The sequence below is a fragment of the Accipiter gentilis genome, chromosome 1 (genome assembly GCF_929443795.1).
Source record: "Accipiter gentilis chromosome 1, bAccGen1.1, whole genome shotgun sequence".
Classification (NCBI taxonomy): domain Eukaryota; kingdom Metazoa; phylum Chordata; class Aves; order Accipitriformes; family Accipitridae; genus Astur; species Astur gentilis.
This window is the reverse complement of record NC_064880.1, coordinates 297641-317184: the sequence shown is the minus strand read 5'-3', so window position 1 is coordinate 317184 and position 19544 is coordinate 297641. Positions and strand designations below refer to the sequence as shown.

The window sequence follows — 19544 nt, the reverse complement described above, 5'->3', positions numbered from 1 at the left end:
GCAGGCGCGAGGACCAGCCCAGTCGGGGGTTCTGAGCGAAGCGCAGCGTGCCCGGCACGCGAGAGCTGCCCGTGGCGGGAGCAGAACCCCGCACCGACTGCGGGAGAGCCCCCAGCCAGGCCCTTCCCTGTGCCTCGCTCTCCGGCCCCATGCCCTGGACTTGAGCCGCTCCGCCGCAGCTCCCTTGAGCCCCTCACCGGGGAGCCGGGCCGCGACTGCCGGCACCCGCAAGTAGCGGTTCTACGCAGCAGGGCCGTCCGCAAGTCCCGAAGGGCCCCTCCCGCAGCCCGGCCCGTCCTTCCAAATACTGAAACCGCTCCTTAAGCCCAGGATAAAACTCAGTCCTGGAGCCACGGGAATGTGGGTCTGCCGTTCCGGGCAGAGCTCGGAGGAGAGCGGCGGCTCGGCTCGGCACTGCCCGCAGGTGCGAGGGCTGCCCGAGGAAAAGCGGCGGCCGCGGCGGCGGCTCGCGTTGAAGGTGGCCCCTCGCGAGCGCGCTGCCGCACGTAGGAGGGTGGCGTCACGGCGGTGGGCGCCCGGAGCGCCCGCCGAAGCCGCGTTCCGAGCGAACGTGAGAAAACCGGCGCCTCTCGCGAACGGAAAAGGAGGACGGGGGGGGGGGGGGGGGCGGCCTGCGGCGGGGGGGCGGGGCCGGGGGCGGGGCCGCGCCTCCCAGAGTCGCCCGCGCCTCGGCTGAGGTGAGTCGCCGCCGCCGCCGCTCCCGCCGCTCGCTCGGTGCTGTGTCGCGCCCCGGTTCGCCGGGTCTGGCCGGAGGAGCCGGGTCGCCGCTTGCGGCGGGCGAGGGTTCGGCCGCGGGGCGGAGGGGGCGCGCAGGGCCCGGCGGCGGCCGCGGGCAGGGCGGGAAGGCCGCTTGCTTGTCTCCGGGCCCCCCCTCCCCTCCCCTCCCCTCCCCTCCCCTCCCCCCCCGGCTCCCGTCGCCCCGCGCCGCCGTTCGCCGTGTTCTGAGGTGGTGGCGACACCAAATGGCGCCGCGTCCCTAAAATAAACACATGATCGCGCAGGGACGCGGCCTTCCGTTCCGAGCGGCCGATCTGATGACCCTGGACGCGTCCCTCGCCTCTGGTAGCGAGGCTGCGTGGTCGGGGCGCTGAAAGGCGCGATTCTTCTAAAGCCAGCCTGCTTGGAGTTTCTGGTGCGGCCGTCTGCCAGCAGTCACCATCTCGAGAAATGTGCATGTACCCACGTAGGGGAGTACGTTTGGCTTAAAGGTCTGAGGCAGCCTGCGCATATGCTGGCACCGAGAAGCAAACGGGTGACTTGTGTTTGCTGTGCATAGACAGCTTGTTAAATGAGGCGGCTGTCGCGTCTGTACAGCTTGGTTCTGCCTACTTGGAAAACGGTCTTGTCCTGGTAGCATTTACAGCGTGACGGCTGTTTACATATGCACCCACGTAAAGAACAGCACTGATGCTCAAGAATCGGCCAGTGTATTACCAGAAATGTCTAAGGACAGTAGGGAAGAGGCTGCATTTCGCTAGATTAGGGGAAAGAGAAAAGCTTTCAGGATCAGGTGCCTATTTGCATCTAAAGAACTAATGAGAGGGAGGGACACAAACTATGACCTGGAGTACTTTTCTACAATAAGAAGCAAATGCAGTATTTCTGCGTTGTGGCTATTCAGGTGTTCCATTGCTAGTTAGTCAAAACCATACGAAAATTAGTTTTGCAGAATCAACATATATCTTCAAGACGAATTAGTAGGAAGCTCCAGGTTGTCCTGAAGTTATTGCTAATACCTATGATTCGAGTGTACTTGTTCGGTTGGCCTTGGCGTTGGCAGTATTTAAAGCTGTCCTAAAAGTAAGATTTGACACACTGAATTAGTCTGCTTGGGCTGGTTCTGCATCCTGCAGGACGTTCCACTGTATATGGCTGCATTCTAGAAAGAGCGTCTTTCTAAATGAGGCTTAACAGTGGGGAGCGAACCTGAAAATAGATGAAGTTGAAGCACGATGAGGGGATGGTTTTCTTCCGTGGAGGCAACTAAAGATGGATGTCATTTTATGAAGAGCTCCCAGGTGCTACATGCATTTCTGGATGGCAAGTCCCCGCATAGGAAAAAAATCCCTGTCTCATAGAGTGGATGACCTGTGAAATGCCTTCTCACACCGCAGATGCTTTCACAGACTTCTGTCAGACCAGTATGAGTTAGTGTGTATTTTACATGATGTAGTTAATGCTACTTTAACTTAACCTTCAAATGGAAATTTGGCCATTCACCTCAACTTGAGTTTAGGAACCTGAAAAAAAAGTCTTAAGCCTAGTTTGTTCCATTTGCTAAATTCTGTGGTCTGCTCCCCCATCACACATGTGCACACACCTTTCTCCCCCACAAAATTGTGAAATACCCAGAAAATCTGTTGCTGAGGTTTTGCAGGGGCACTGGTCGAGTCATTGTAAGTCACAGGAAACTCTTCATGAAGCATGCTGTGTGGAAACTAAATACCAGACATGAGGTCAAAGCTCATGCAAGCCCTTTTTATAAATGCTGACCTGGGTAGGAGTCAGTAGTCTGGGTATGAGTGAGGGTGTGCAAATTGAAAACAACTCTGCCACCCACCTTGAACCCCTCTCTCCGGCAGACTCAAGTCATGTAAAGTCTTGACTAGGTCAGGCTGCTTTCTGTTCTGGTGCTGATGTGCTGTGCCTCCCACTACACAAATGTCTTGATCCCTTAATATCATAATGCATTCTTTGTAAAAAGCTCTTTAGTTAAGTGAAATTGCTATGAATATTAAAGCTAGTGAACCATTTTAAGGTGGCTTAAATGAAAGATAACGCAAAAAATGCATATTGCTCACTGTTAACCTTCACCATTGGGAAGGATTTATACTAGGGGATTTGCCTTCTAACGACATTGTCTCTTTCCACCCTCCTCAGCCCCCCCTTCGCAACCATCTCACCTAATAGCAACCCCTCAAGATATGGCCTCGAAAAGAGCGTTGGTGATTCTTGCAAAAGGGGCAGAGGAAATGGAAACTGTAATCCCCACTGATGTTATGAGAAGAGCTGGGGTGAGTATGCAGACCACGAAAATCTTTTTGTGAGTGCTTGGTCAAGGGAAAATCCTTGCCTCAAGTTGACGGTCATTGCTAGGAGTTCAAGGCATAGTCTGCTGGTATGAGGTGAAAATTCACCCTTGCCTTCTTACCGGTTAGCAAATATTTGTGCCATGCCCCAAATAAGCATGCATGACAACTGACATTTGTGCAAAAGATAACCTTTTAAAATACCAGCCTCACGTAGACCAGAGCGGTGTTTCAGGTGAATCTTACCCTAACAGAAAACATGGCTACTCCCATGCACAGTAACAGGAAGTGCTTTTTTTGTAGGGGTCTGGACAGCTCAGTACATTACAGCTCGTGACGTTACATAGCTTTTCTCAAGCTGCTTTTAAGATTCTGTTATTAACTAGAATTCTGTCTGGTGGGTTTCCTGATGCTCTTTGTTACTTTGGCAACGGTAGTGGTACACAGTGTTATCGTCTGATTAAGTACGAAAATAAGATTTTTAAATAAACCCATCAACTGCATGTGTATAGAAATGACTAAAATACAAATTACTCTCTCCCACCACCTTTGTCATTCCAATAATGTGCTCCCCATTTGGGCTGCCATAAGAAGCTCAAGCTTGTCTGCTTATTTAGTGAATGTGAGCTGTGCCATGCACATGTATGATATTATGACCAGGCATCTAAAAGTCAAGGGAGAAAATTGAACACTCTGTAAGTGTGTTTGAGAATGGCTTGAGCCTGCAGAGAGACTTTAGTTCATTATCTGATCTACTTAGTCCAGCTCTCCTGGGTTCTATTGTTTTGTTTTGTTTTGTTTCAAACCTGTGGGATCAGATATTCTCTAAATGTCCTGTTTGAAAAGTTGAACTATTAGAGGTATTTGTTAATCTCGAGGTGAGTATCACTGCTTACCTTGCGCATTTGGACTTAATCATGGTTTGGGGAAGCTTAAGAGTTGCCCTGTTCTCAGCAGCTGTCGGTAGTGCTTTGCTCATTCTGTGTACTACTTAAGAACAAACATATAAGAAAAATGCCCTAAATTCTTGAATTTTATGTATTCTGTTAGATCAAGGTGACTGTTGCAGGCCTAACAGGAAAAGAACCAGTGCAGTGCAGTCGAGATGTCTTCATTTGTCCTGATGCCAGTCTTGAAGATGCCAGAAAAGAGGTTGGTCATCACCCTGATCTGATACAATGGCCAACATAGCCTTTCTCACAGTTTCAGAGGTGAATTTGGAAAGCTTATGCATTACTTTTAGGAATATGTTGCATGTTATGTTAGCTCTACGCAGCAGTGAATCACGGAACTGCACGTCCCGCAGTGCTCCCCTTCAGTGTTGTCCTGCTTCATAGCATGCTAGGATCAGGCAGATTTCGTAATTCTGCACAGGTATTTGTTTTTGTAAAGCATCAAACATAGAGCTTTATTTTGCATGTTAGTTGGCCCAACAAAATACTGTGATGTGGAACAATTGAAAAGTTCTGATGAAAAGCTAAACAATGCTACAGTTAGACCTGAACAGTAAGGTTGGAGGAAAACCACTTATTCTTACAGTGCAAGAGCTGCCATTTGCTTGTTGAAGCTCTTAAATGTACTGGGCTTGAAATTTAGTTCTGTGACAGACTTTATTCATAATAGGCTCTTCCTGGAGTAGGAGACCGTATTTTGGTCCATAATTGGAACTCATTCTCTGATTATAAAGTGTCATTCAGTGGAAAAAAAGGTAGATCCCTTTGCTTTGCATCCGACTCAGCTGTAGTGGCCTTAAAACGGTGTAATGTACGTACAGCCTCTGTTCAGCAGAACAATTTTATCTTTTGTTTGTTTAGGGGCCTTACGATGTCGTGGTCCTGCCTGGGGGTAACCTTGGAGCTCAAAACTTGTCAGAGGTAAAGTTCTAATATCTTAAAGATTCATGGGCATCCTCATGAGTAGTGGGTGGTCTACACTTGCTTAGTAATCCTGCAAATTCAGTTTGGCATCTGAAAATTCTCTTCTGAACACATCAGTAAACTAAATGTTAATTGTCTTAAGCCTTCTTACGAATACATAGGTGGGACAACTGCGTAAATTCTTGGACTTGAGTACCTAGTTAAGCAGAATAAAAAGGGAAGGGTGCTCTGTATTGTGGGAAAATCTCTGTTCATAATCGTATGAAGATGAAACAGTTGCAAATGAAGATTTAATTCCATGAAATATAAAACAGGCCGAACCCACGAGACTCTCTTCCTTTGCTCAAGAGTTCTGTCTCTGGTGCAAAGCTGTTGTAGTGGTGGTATAAATACCTTGTGGAAGGCAGGCGGACAAACAAGTCGATCTATCAGATAGGACTTAGATGGTATCACACAGTTCGTAAGCCCTGGAATATGAGACAAATACCCCGTATAAATCTTCTTAAGAATGATAGAGGCTGTCTGGAGGTACCTCATGAATACTCTTTCCTATTTGTCTTGTGAAGCTTTCCAACAACAACTTTCTGTGGCTGTGGATTAACGAGCTTTTATGTGGGCCAAGTACTTCCCTGCAGTTCCTTCTGATTTCCTTGCTCTTTCCTTGTGGGGCATGTGTTTATTGTTCAGTTTTTTCTCCTTTTTAGTGTTTTCATTGCCTTCTGTGCTGTGGCAGGATGGAGAGCTGGCAGCTGGTTTTCTTTGTAAAACTTGTTTATGAAGTTGCAGTGGTAAATATTTCAACTGTGCTTCAAATAATCAGTGCCAAACAATGACTTGTGATACGGTTTCTTTGTACAGTCTCCTGCTGTGAAAGACATTTTGAAGGACCAGGAAAGCAGAAAAGGCCTGATTGCTGCTATATGTGCAGGTGGGTTAACAAGGTGTCTTGCTTTGTAAAGCATTTGGATATTTTGAAGGGGCAGGCAGACAGTTTCCTGTCTTGGAAATCTGTATTCCTGTAATGTATTAGCAGGGATTCGTACTATACATGCACCCATCAGCATGTGAATTTTTTGTAAATTTAATAGCAGAGGAATCTCTGAAATACTTTGAACACTTATGCTGCAAGTTCTGCTTGGTACCCAGTTCTTTTCAATTGGTTGTGTTACTGTCCTTAAAATAAAAAGTGAAAGGTACTGCGTGAGGATTTTTTACAAAATATTTGCTTATTCTGGTGATCTTTCACGTTGCTGAGGACACACTGCTGGCAGAACATCATTGCTACAAATTTATCTCACATCTCCTCTCCTGCCCTTTAACTTCAGAAGGAAGGCTGTAAATATAGTATTACAGGCTCACCATTCCTCATCTGAGCGGTAGCAAAAGATGGAATTACTCCGAGGAGAGGGTTGTCTGCTTACATATTCTGCACAGCACTGCAACAGTATCCAGTTCATTTCTTTGTAAGATTTGCGTGTAAAAAAGCAAGATGAACGATTGCCAGTACTCCCAACTGAACTGGGAGGCTGGCCTAGGTACCCATAGCCGAGAACGAGGAGAGTGGCAACGAGCGTGTAAACGACAGTCTAACAGAGTGAGTTTGTGGAGTGTGTTTTCACTTTTGTTTTCTGGTACATTGCTGGGGGTTTTACGCTTTCATTCTTCAGTTAGGTGATACGCATACAGAGTTGTGAACATTCTTGAACTTGGCAGTGGTAGTCTTCTACTTCTCTATCTGTATCTCAGAGCAATCACAAATTCACAGTTGCTTGTAATGGGGATGGTTCATTTATTTAGGTGTAATGGTTCTTAGAGCCGATTCCGTCTGAACGCAAAGAAGGTTATTTCCTGGACTATATCTGAAATGAATCAAATGTACAGAAATAAAACTCATATCAGGCCAGTCCTGCCTTCAGTTTCTTTTGGAATTCCCGTAAGGATTTTCTGTCAGATGACCTAAAGCTTCTTGACACAAACTGCTTCCTCAATTCAGGCTAAGGAGGAAGTATGAAAGGAAAAGAGAAAGACTGTTAAAACCAAAAACTTAGCAGCCAGCCCATGATCTGTCTAAAATACTGCTTGGCACACAATTGCAACATGTAAAGGCTTGCTCAAATAATATTTTATCTGTTAAGTCCCTAAATGCAAGGCTTAACAAGGTCCTAAAGTAATTATACCTAGTTAATGTTCAGATTGAAATGCAGACTTTTTGTTACTTAGCTTCAAGCAGTTTTAAATAAAATGTATTATCTGGAAGTGAAATGACCATCGTTCTCGACCCCTTCAAAGGCAGCACAATCTTCGGCAGGACAGCTGCATGAACAGGGTGTTCTCTAAACCTTCTCTTTTCTTCATGTGTTTCTCTGCACAGGGTGTTTTGTGTAATAGAATGGGAGAGATTATACAGCTGTGTTCTTTTTGAAGCTTTTTGCTTCAGAGATAGGGCTAACACCAGGTCTTGTAAAAGTAGTCTGTCCACAGTGAGCTTTGGCCCCTTGAGGGCCTAGTGCCTGGACGTTGGTTCTTAAAAGCATTTGTAGCAGAAAATAGTTCCTCACTGGTGCAACTTTGTGTCCTTACAGGTCCTACTGCCCTTCTGGCACATGGAATAGGGTTTGGAAGCAAAGTCACAACACATCCTTTGGCCAAAGATAAAATGATGAATGGAGGTACATAATGACTTTTATAAGTTTCTCTCTAAACTGTTCTTGGAGTGTTGTTTTTTTTTCAGCTGAACCTCTGATTTAAAGAAAGGAAAATAGCTTTTGTATCCTATTTTGTGTCTCTGAATTTCCTTATTGCTTTCCTGAATGTAATCAAAATTCCACTGAATATGCAAATACTATATTTCTAAGTCTGTTTAACCTCAAAATGCAGGGCTATATTAACATTCTTATCCTTGGGGAAAATATGCTGCTGGTGTCATACTAGGAGCACTTTTTCCCTTATTCTCTTGAGGCTGAGCCATGTCTTCCCCTTTTGGTTCTTTGCCTCAGTGGGCCCAACAGCAAACCCCAACAGCACCTCTCCTGCTCTCCCATGAGTAGTGCTTTAGTGCTATGAGCAGCTGATGGGTCCACGCTTTCTCATACCGAAAGGAAGTGGTGGTGAAGCACTACTAAGAAGTCATTCTGTGAACATTAACGAGTCTGAAGGTGAGCAGGAGTCTGCAGGGTTCCTCCGGTTCCCTCTGCTTGCGTTTGGAAAAAAGATGGTTGTGAACAGCTACACAACAGCAGTCTGACTTCCAAAAGTAACCTCACGGGAACGGACAGGCACGGCGAGTGCTTCTTGATGAGCTTGTAGAATCAGAGGTGCCTTCCCATACCATGTGAACAAGATGCTAGAGCTCCCTGTGGGCCATTTTGCTCCCTGAGGACTGCAGGCAGTGATGTGCTGCTTGTTTCTTGGAGGGACAGGGGTACAGAGCCCAAGGCAGGCTGGACCTACCGCTCCTCAGCTGCAGTAGCCTGCAGGCAGCCGGCGGCAGCGCCCCGTGTCAGGCAGGTCTATGCGCTGCGGCAGCTGTGGGCGCTGTGCCGGAGACTGACCCTCTCTCTTTCTGTTGTGTGTCCCCCCAAGCACACTACTCCTACTCCGAGAGCCGCGTGGAGAAAGATGGGAACATCCTCACCAGCCGCGGCCCTGGTACCAGCTTTGAATTTGGGTTGGCCATTGTTGAAACGCTGATGGGGAAGGAAGTGGCTGAACAGGTGAAGGCACCCCTAATACTGAAAGAGTGAAATCCTGGTGTGGGATGGGGAGTAGGACAATTTTGGATGGAGGGTCTTGTCCGTTGTAGAATAACTGTAGGATGCACTGTTGTAAATACAATTTAATTGCGGGTGAAATTAGCAACTGTACTTGGCTAAACTGGGATACCTTAACAAACCAATGGTCTTTATTTCTGGAAAAAGATCCTGTTAGCAAAAAGCTTCACCACGCAAAAGCAGCCAGCACCTAATAATCTTGGTTAGCCCCTGCGTGGCATTTAAGAATCACGTGGGAAAATGTTTGCTGAGTTAATAAAAATGAAGCAACCCTGCTTGTGTCCTGTTTCTTTGTGTGTTTTCTCCCAATCCAGATGCATGAAACCTTTTTACCGCTATGGCTGGCAATGTACTATTCAAAACAACTTCTGTCTAGAATCTCACACAGTTCTTCTGAAGCATGAGCTGAAATGAGCAGGTAGTCAAGCACTGGAACAAGCTCCTGAGGGAAGTAGTCATGGCCACAAGCCTGTTGGTGTTCAAGAAACTTTTGGACAACACTCTTAGGTACATGGTTTAACTTTTAGGTTGCCCTGTGCAGAGTCAGGAGTTGGACTTGATGACCCTCATAGGTCTCTTCCAACTCAGGATATTCTATGATTCAATGACATAGTATTAAGTTGTAAGTTAGAATTTGTTAAAACAATATTTAGTTTCCTGTAGACAAATAAGGCCAATAACTAGCTAGTATTAATTCTAAGATGGCATGGAACTAAATTAAAAGTGGGAATATTCTTTCCTTGTCAAGCACCCCGGAGTTCCTATAGCTAGCAGGTTGTCCATGATACCCTTGGAATTTGTCTTCTGCGTTAAATGATTGCACATCCATTGAGCTGTTCAAGCAGCTAATAATCGGCGTAAAGCAGGAAGTTTGGAGTTAGTAGCTTACTGCCAGTAGCAGTGCTCGTTTCTGCTTACTGTGAATCGGAACTTGCTACAAGACTGGCTTCAGTGAGCGTGTGTCGGCTTAGAGGAGTTGCTGGACAGATTTCTGGAGGAAGTAGTGGAGCACTGTCCCCATGAGAATTGAGATTTTGGGATCAATTTTTGTCTTTGCTGCCTTTCTTTTCCCAAATAACTTTGCTGTTACCTGGCTCTGTCAGCAATCGCACTTATAAGATGGCACCTCACTGGACTCTGAAGTTACCGCAGCATCTGGAGACCTGGTTCAGCATATATCTGAAGGGTACAATCTAAGCTTTAGAAAATGACTGCATAGGTGCCTTTGTGATTGCTTATTTTAATGGGAAACAAGTTCATTCTCAATTACTGCATTTTGGTAATGAAATACATAGGTACTTTTGCAAATTCAGAATTAAGAAATGTCTCTACATTGTTAGTATCTACTGGAAGAACTGCTTTAGCTTTTTTATGCTCTGCCTCTGATTTGTTTAGGAAATCTTTCATATGTTTCTCTAGCTTTGAAATATGCTCAAGATATGCAAAAAGTTGTAATCTGTGTAAGATTGGACATGTTTGTTCATTAAAGCTGCACGTCTAACTGGTATAGCCATGCAAATGTAAACCAAATGATGGAAAGATTCTTTGTCCTAGAATCTGGAATAATCACTTGGTTTGTAAATTGGCATGATTCAGAATACAGGAAAGGTTGCGCTTTCCTGGGCTGTAGTACTGCCTTATAGCATTAGACGGAAAATATTTCCGTGCTCATATTATATTTAGGCTTCCAGAAATCTTTTAATATAAGGCATTAACAAAGCGACCAGAAATTTTATTACAGATTTTTATTTTTTATTCTAAGGCCAAGAGAGTTCAGTTTACAGAAATGAGGTTTTCAAAGTGTACATTTGGGCTTTCTCACTCCTGTTAAAAGTAGTAATAGGAAAAGCACTCAGTAAAATGAGCTTAGAGCCCATTAAGGTATCTGGTTAACTTGCAGATTCTTTCAGTGCACTCAGCTAAAAGGGCTTGGTTAATGAAATGTGCTTGCATCACAGCTTCCTTCATAAAGCTGACCCTGTTCTCAACCTTTTACATTGCAGATGTCCAGCAAACCTGAATTTACATGGGTTCTCTGTTTCTGCCAAGGTGTCACTAACTCAGTCTTAAAGTTAGGGGAGTTAAGTATGAACTAAGATTAGGCTAATTTTTCTCTTAGGGGAAGTGTGAAGAAGGAATTTGCTGATTTGAGAGGGGAGAAAAAAAATTGCCTTCCAACTTGGTAAATGCTTTTTTCCTCTCTCCTTATCTGTTTCGTACAGAGGTTCCCTAGCTGTTACGTGTCTCTTTCCCTAAAGCACCTTATATCTGCTGCTGAAAGATGAGATGAGGTACTCTTCCACTCAGCGTTTCATGAATGCTAGAAACTTCGTGCCTTTTTATTATTGGCAAGCTTTAGTTTTAGAGCCTACGGTAATTGGATATTTGCTGCCACAGAACTTGGCTTAAAATGAAGAGTGCATCCACTCATCTCTAGCTAGCACTTACCATTTTGTTCCCTGACAGTCGGAGGATTTGGGGGATTGTTTGTTTGTTTTCCTGCAGAGAAGGTAGTCAGTTAGCATTTGCTGTATGCTTTGTATCATCTCTCAAGAATAGTGTGGGGGTTTTTCTCTTGATTCTGGTCATAGTGTAGGCTTGAATGCATAATTGAGAGTGAGCTCTTTTATTGATTTGAGATGCATTCTATGACTTAGGAACAGGAATGTACACAAGATGGCGTAGATGCTAGTGCCAGCAGTGAATACTTGCAATGCTGAAAAATATTTGCCTTCAGAATGAAGGAGCTTATAAATGAAGAAGCAGCTCTGAACCAGAAGAAACAAAGAACATGTGGAGAGTGAGCAATCTGGGTTTGCTGCAGTTCCTTGGCAAGTTTCTTTCCAAAAGGGGAAAGCAAAGTACACGGCACTGTGCTGTAAGCAGGCACAAATCCAAACCCAGGAATATGTCCCTCCGAGCAACAGAGAAAGGCGTCTTCTCGAGAGAGAAAGGCGTTACTTTTAAAATAGGTGGAGACAAACAGAACCATAACGGATGCAAAGCAACCTGCACACTAGTACTTACAGTTGTAAAAGTACACAAAGGAATACGCTTCATCCAGTAATTACAAGCTTTGGACAGCTTGCTAGCCATTTTGAATACGTATACTTTTTGGTATGACCTAACTACAAGGCACAAAACCCACAGTGACTCTCAGAGCAAAGAATGGTTACTTAAATCAGATTATTTTGTTTGTTCTTTCAACAAAAAGATGCATTGTGATGCAAGATACAAGCAATGATCCCAAAATGATAAAAGACAGCAGTCTTCCAGCAGCCTGGATGAGATATGGCTTGGTTGGAAAGATAAGCATGTAACAGAGAAGTAGGAAGGTGCCAACTACAGAAATAATCCCGAGCCCTGCATCCCTACCATCATTCATATTCACAGACTGTACCTCCACAAAAAAGGATGCATTGCTGTTAGATGGAGACTACATTTTAGTGGGACATGGGTTGCCATGTTTGAGTTTCAAAAATAAGCAAGAAAACACTGTGAGTGAATGAAGAAATTGTTGCCCAAAATTTTAAATAGTTTAGCGTGTTTAGAATGTGATCTTGCTTGTGGTATATCTGCGTGAAATGCAGTATGGAGAGAAAGCAAAATATGTAAAATGAGAGCTGAGCAGGCCCCAGCACAGACATGCCTACCTGCTGCCCTGATCTGACAGGTGAATGGCTTACTCTGCTAATGTTTCCTAGCTCTTCTTGGTGATGCTCTTGGAGCTCTTCTAGCATCTTCACAGAGATGCTGTAGTTCTTGCAGCATGGTCACAGGGCAGGAAGGTATAAGGCTTCTGGGAAGAACAGCAAAAAGGGACAGGCTGCCCCTGCTGGAATAATTTATGTGCCCTTCAGCCTCTTCCCTGTCATCTCTTGAGAAGCTTCTAAGGAAGGGAAGGGGCTAGGAGCAGGTTGTGTGAATCACTGTACCGGGTGCTGCCTCAGACACTGGCCCAGCTCCTTCAGTTGGCATGCGTTCTGTGGGGTAGGCATCCCAAGGCAGACCTTACCCTCCCAGAATGGCCAGACCTGCTGTACGTGAATCCTCCATGTCTAGGAGCATCCACCTTTCTGCATACGTGGACACTCGGAGCTCTGCATGCAGAGCAGGCCCAGCCACACAAGCCAGAGGTGAGGGAATTGAATCCAGGCCTCCTGTATCCCGAGTACTCTAAACAGCAGAGTACTGGTTAAGGGACTAGGCAGCATTACTGGTTTGTCTTTTTCTGGCCACGCTTTGGGAAAGAGGGCTAGTGTACGTGATTGATAGGCTCCAGAAGCAGATTGAGACTTCTAAAATCCAGTATCCTGGTTTAAGGTAACTTATTCCTCTATAGTGTCTAGGTGCATTGAGGACTCCACTGGGTAGCACAGCAGTTAGGTATGGCAGTGCTCTGTGTTGCGCTCAGTCTCTTCAGCAGCTCTAGAGCCTCTGTGCTTTCTGCAAACCTCTGTGGTGTGCTAAAAGGCATTGCTGATTGAGAGACAAGCCTTTATACTCGGCCTTGTTGTTCTTTTGTTTAACTTCACTCAACAGCTTCTAATTATACCCCTTGTACAATCTTAAATAATCCCCCCCTACACAGAGTTTACAGCCCTTTGAGTCTTGTGGATACTTACATACCTTTTACAGTGTAGTTCAAGGCCATTCCACGAATTGTAGAGGATGGAAGAAGTAAAGTTGTCCGAGGATCTCATGCAAGCACTTGTATTCTAAAGAGCAGAATTATGTCTAGAGAGACAAGTGTATCAGTGGTGACACTGAAGTTTTCCTCAGCTGCTGAAGTTTCCCAGCAGGACTAGGGACGTAACAATTTTCTGAGCAAATCTCACTGATTTCTAAATATCAATGGTGTAACTATTTTTACAGTTTACACTGGCAGTGACTCTGAGCCACAGCCAGAACTTGACTGCGGTTCAGGTGTGTGCTCAGTAACAGCTCTAAAGCCTGCAACCAGCCTCTTGTCATTGATGGTTATGATAGAATTTCCTTCGGCATTCTCAGTGTTCCTTGCAATCTTGTAGAGCTGCTGTTCTGAATCAAAGGAATCCCCTGAATGCAAGCAGGAGTGTTTCTGCAAGTGCATCTCCAATGAAAATTTCATCTGCTGTATGTTGAACAGAGGATTTCTTCTGCTATTAACTGTGTAGTTTGACTCTTGACTATAGCCCCCGATATTTAAAGATCTTTATTGTTCAGCAGAGTCTAAACTTAAAGTGTCATTTTGTGACTTAATCCTTTCAGTCTAGTAGCACATTGAGTTTTCCTTAATTCTGCATTTTTATTTGCTGCTCAAGACTGCAAAGCAAAGAAATTCCTTTCTAAGGCATCAGTGAAGTTCCCCACTGATACTTGTCCAAATCAAGCTGTCTCCTGTACTCTGACCAGGAATGCCCAGAGTCAATTTTCAGGTTTTTGATAAGAGCTTTTGAAGTCACGTGCATGACAGCACCAGACGCTTGAGACAGAGTGCTTTCTCCTTCATGACACCCAAAGTATTGGCTGAAATTTGCTGCCAGTTCCTAAGAATTAAAATTTTCTTGAGTGGTGACCATCATTCCTTCAAACAGCTTGGAAATAGTTTTTTTCAGGGTTGAGCAGCAGCTGTGGGCATGGTGAGCCCATCATGGCCCTGACCAGCCTCACCTGGGCCCTCTTAGCACCCTCTGCCCCTGGCCCAGGAGCTCCCTTTAAAGTGAGGCTCAGGTGCAGCTCTGCTTTTTGGTGAGCCTGACTTGCTGCGGGGGCTTCCTGGTTTGACTTTGGAGCTGCCTCTTTGCTTCGGAGCTGCCGGCTGATGGATCGCTGGAGTGCTGGCTGAAGCTGCTGCTTTCCCCAGGACCCGCTTGGCTCTCCTCGCCCAGGTACTGTGGGGCTGTGGGCCTCGCTGGTGCTTCTGGCTCTGTTTGTCTGCTGTTGTGGAGAAGCTACTGCTGTTGCTCCCTGTCCGTCGGTACCGCTGTGTTTGCTCTTTGAGAATCCAGGATTTGGAGCTGGGCGATGCGGTGTCGTTTGCTGGCTCTAAAGCTGGCAACAAGGATACTTCCTGCTCCTGTGGTTTAGTTGGAAGTGCTTTGGTTCTTAAAGACTCTGTTTGTGGATTTTGTTTCTAGATTTTAGGAATTTCTGAATTGTTGCACTCTCAAGAGGCATATTTCTATTAAGGTTTTTGTAGTTACAGCTCTTCTTTAAATGAGGTGTTTGGTTTCTCTGTGCTGTTAAGTTTCAATGAGTTATTTTGGGAGGCTGGTCTCTATGTAGTTTCAAACCCGCTTTTTAAATTGCATGCATTGCACTGTAAATACCATCACCTGTGGGAGCTGCCTGCTTTTGTACATTGAAACATTTCCAAGTTACAGTGAGTTCTTCTAAGACGGTGTTGTTTACTTCCACATACCTGCAGCTCTAGTCTCGGGCTCCCGCTTTCTCCCCTGTTATTTTGTATATAAACTGGAAAAGGCCCTCTCATGCTGAAGTCACCAGCTAGACAAGATAGTGACTGGCAGATAGAGAGCGAGCTGCCTCGAGCAGTGACGAATCTGACCTCTGATGGGCACAGCACTGTCGTTTGCATTTTTAACGGGAAATCTGCTGCTGGGTGGGGAATTGCTAAGAGAACTGGCAACAGAAGAACACTTATCTGTGCTGACTTCTCCGTGTTAACTGGTTGTTCTCCCGCTGTGTTTTGCAAAGGAGTACTTTCCCTTCCTTTCGGTCGCACGGAAGGGAAGCGAGGGCTTGTGCTAGAACCTCTAGGAATAACACGGCTCTGGGATCCTGTATGGGCCTCCAGAGGCGCAGGCTTTGCCATCAGCTTTCCAATAAGTCCCTTGGAGCAAAAACAAGAGGTGGGGGGTGGTTTGTTTGGGTTTTTTTTCCTCCTTCCTCAGAGAAGCGCAGAGCCTTAACACCCCGAACATAATTTAAAAAAAGAAAAAAAAAGAAAAAAAGGCAGAAAGAAGAGAGAGGAGTTACTCCTGCCAAGCCTGGGGCCGGGGGGGGGGGGGGGGGGAGCGGGGGGGGATATGCAGCCTTGCTGAATCCTGCGGGGCTGCAGCCAGCGAGACTGACTGCGTCCTGTTGTGTTGCTGGAGAGAGCCAGCGTTCTGTAATTTGCCTTCTGTGTGACCAAATGTCCCGATGGAAAGCTCGGGTGCTGAGTTGTAAACCGGGCTGCTTGTAAAACAGCCGCCTTGCTCACTGTGCTGCTCCAGGGCGTGCAATAGCATCTGTCTTATAGTGGAGGCTGCTTTTGATCAAGTAGGTCTGATTCAGCGCGGGTGATGGGAGAGGCGGCGTGTCCAGAGCACCCTGCAGTGGCCCCTTTGGCTGCGAGCAGCCTGAGAGGCTGAGCAACCTTGAGCTAACTCCTGCGTGCCGCATCGTCTTGCCTAAAGCTAGGACTGGACTGCTGCCTGTGCCTGCTGTCTCTGTCTCAGTGGAGCAGTAGTCTGTTCCTCCAGTGGAAAGGTTGCTCGGGGAGCGGTGGCATCCTTGGCTGTTCCCATGGAGCAATACTATTGTGTGTTGGATGCAACAGCACAGGGCATCCTGTGACTGAGAAAACCTATGGAAGAAAAAGGCCTAATGTAGTCGTCTCGCCCTTAAAAACATGTATGTTGAGCCCATCAGCCTTTAACAAAACACTAGCATTAAGCCATGTAACTTGAAGCTAGGAGCTAACAGTTCATCCTTCCTTCAGGTTAGCCCTTCTTCTTCAGAGCCCCATGCCAGTCCTCCATCAGCCTCTGTATATACAAGGCAGGAGTTCACTAACACCTGCCTCGCTGCTGTCCATTTTTAAAAGAGCGTGTCTTGGACAGGGCCATCTGTCCCCATGGCTTTTAATGAAGTGACCGCTTCGGTTCACTGGGTTTTGTCAGCATGATGAGAAAGTACTTGGTGAAAATACAGCCTTCCCTTCCACCAGCAAAAGCAGTTCAGGCTATTTTAGCCCCACGAGCAACAGAATGTGTCGGGTGTGTGCCATAATCTCATCTCCGCCCTGAGTCGTTAGAGGCCTCTGTGTTGCCACGTGCCTGTTGCTGCGCTGGAGTGATGTAGGTTCTGCATCATAAGAGCACAATCCCAATTCAAATTGCTTAAGCTCTAAGCGCAGGGGTGTGCAAGCAGGATGCAGGAAAACTTTTCTGGAATAACTTGTCAACATGATAGATGACAAATGAAGTTACCAAGTGCAACCTAATATGGTTGGAGTCTCAGATTTCCTCTGGACCTTGCTTAATAGCCAGTAAATGACAACACACGGATTGCAAGGCAGTGAGTAACCTTGCAAAGGTCCACTTGCTGTTTGCTTGCGTCTCCCTTGCATCTTGCCAAGCAGCAGCTGGACTCAACATGGCATGAGCTGATGTGGTCCTTGGCATGAACATCCCTGAAGCTGCCACGTTCCCCAAGAGCTTTACGCCTGAAGACTGCTAAGTCTATAGGGCTGGCTGGATGTTCCAGTTGCCTTGCAGAAGGGCATTCGGTAGTGCTGACCCTGCCCTTGATGTTCTTGTGAGCACAAGAAACACGTTAACAGAGGTAAAATGAGGATTTCGGGCAATGGGAACATGCCTCTCCTGTCACCTGGGTAGGTGGTGGGCAGGAGATTGTTCTTCAGGGTCAGACTTGATGATCTAATGCTTGATCCAGAGACTTTGAGCATGGAGGGCCTCTGAGTATTTTATCACAATGGCTCAATGTGCAGTGGTTAGCATCCTTGAGCAGATTCGGGTTGATGATGCTGGGGTAATCTGGCATGGTTTTTTTTCTCTGGTGTTTCATGGCAGTATATTTGTACTTTTCTTTCTTTGCGGCTTTCACATGCTAACAATTTGTGGGCAACAGTTTTAATCTTCAACAAGAAGCTGCAGGTTTTAAACATAGAAGCATCTCTTCCTCTGAATCACTTTGTAAGGAAATGAATAGCAGTAATGGTTCCCATGTTTCAGTGGCATGCCACTTAAAATTTGGAATACCTAACACCTTTTCCAAAATTAACCGCAACTGGGATCAAGGTGCACACCAATATACAAATAATATAGCAACAGTCTATGAGCAATCACGGGTGTGGCTTCCATGTATGATTCAGAAAAGATAATGAGCTGTGTGGATGAAAATAGGCATTTGGGCAGGGATTATGCAAGGCCTGAATTACAACCCAGGATGGGCGGGGGTAACACCTCTTCCAGCTTACAAATGCTAATCACAAGCTCAGCAGCCAGAAATCTCTGCAGCACTATTTAACAAATATTAATAAGTATAATTAAACTTCGTGTGCTAGATTTTCAGTGCCAAGGAGCTATGAGAAGCAGAAAATTTGCTATATGTTTTCAGTTTTAAATGAATATAACCTGCTTTGGAAAGCAAGCTATCAAGAAAGGAAAAGATTAGGCTACTTTGAAAAAACCAAAGTTTACCCCAGGAACACTCAACACATGCTCACGCACGCTCAATCGGTTACCTAACCGCAGAGACCCTATGAGCAGATAAAATGATGCACCTTGTTACCTCCATCTCAAATTTCCTTCTTGACAGTAATCTAGAGGGTATGTACTTAGCATACAGCTTGTAATACTATTAAATGTGTTTATAAGGGCCACAGTCTGTAATCATGGGTTTGAAGGGTGGGAATTCCACCATGACTGATCTGGTCATCATCTTAACCCTGAATTCCTGACAAGGCTCGGTTTGAACACCATCAGCAACTACTCCCTGCTGTAATAACTGCCCTTGCAGATTTGGTGTCTTTGTCCTGAACTAGATGGATGCTTTCCTTTATCATGTCAAACCTACCGCTTCCCTCGTACTGTTTGAAAGCAAAATCAAGGCTGCAGCAGGAGGAAATGCAATCTCGGTGAGAGTTCTTCTGCAGTTTCAGTACAGTAGCAATTGTGCCTGTTGCAGTCTGGGAGTGAATGGAAAGCTAATAGTGACAACAACGATCAGTAATTTTAAATGACTACAGAATTTAATTATGTTGTCAATCAGCATGCTTCTGAATTGGGTTTATTTTCTGCTCTATCTCTTATGATGCAAGAGAAACTGACAATCCAGAGGTTTTTAAATGGGGGTTCACCATAGGGCTGCTCTGGATCCAGCCCTATGTAGTTTGTTGTGGTACAAGCTCACTTTGCCCCAGCGCAGCTGCCTCCTGGGACCCATGGGTCCTCACTAACGTGGCTGGGTGGTCACAACAGCGATGCTGAGGCAAGAGACTGCTGGGGGGGGGCAGGGGGAGCAGTATGGGTAGCCCACTTCTTGAATCAGGAGGCTGTGGGAAGCATTGCCTTTCCTTAGATGCACATCCTTCTTCCCTGCTACAACACAAATTCCTTGACTCTTCAGGCTTCAGTGTGTCAAGTCGTAACTGCTCTGAAGTGTGATCACTCCAGTCAGATCTACCTGGCAAGGGGCTTCCTCCTCAGAGGCGCAAGCTGTTGGGCCTTGCCCAGGTGAGCCCGAGCTCTAAATATTCAAACAGGGGATCAGGCTGTTGCAAAAGCGTGTTTGTGTCCTGACAAGTCTTATCATGTGCCAGGGGATGAGCAGAAAGATGTCTTCTGGCCAGAACTTGCAAAGCTTCCCCCACAGCCCTACCGCCTTAATTACTCACTTGGAAAACAGAATACAGTTTTTAGATCATGCAAACTTTGCCCCTCAAAGCACAGAAATCTGGTGTCTTGAGAATACACAAGCAAGGCTTCCATCTGCCTTTGTCAGTCACACCACCCCCCACCCCCCACCCCCCCCCCCCCCCCCCGCCATCACCCGGAGAGAACCACTGAACTGTGGACCCAGTCCTCAGTGAAACCTTATTACTTTGGATTTTTAAA

The 19544-nt window shown here is 45.9% G+C and overlaps 1 protein-coding gene across 2 annotated transcripts; it reads left to right on the top strand.

Moving 5' to 3' along the window:
• Nucleotides 1-634: 634 nt before the first annotated feature.
• PARK7 (Parkinsonism associated deglycase) lies at nt 635-8972 on the top strand. Of its 2 annotated transcripts, none has more exons than XM_049809110.1 (7): nt 635-702; nt 2902-3035; nt 4101-4202; nt 4865-4924; nt 5786-5855; nt 7510-7596; nt 8510-8972. In XM_049809110.1, the coding sequence occupies exons 2-7, from the start codon at nt 2946-2948 to the stop codon at nt 8668-8670; spliced, it is 570 nt and encodes a 189-aa protein (XP_049665067.1). In that variant the 5' UTR covers nt 635-702; nt 2902-2945; the 3' UTR covers nt 8671-8972. The 2 variants fall into 2 exon arrangements, with proteins under 2 accessions (XP_049665067.1, XP_049665077.1); XM_049809120.1 differs by having other exon boundaries at nt 677-698.
• Nucleotides 8973-19544: the final 10572 nt, after the last annotated feature.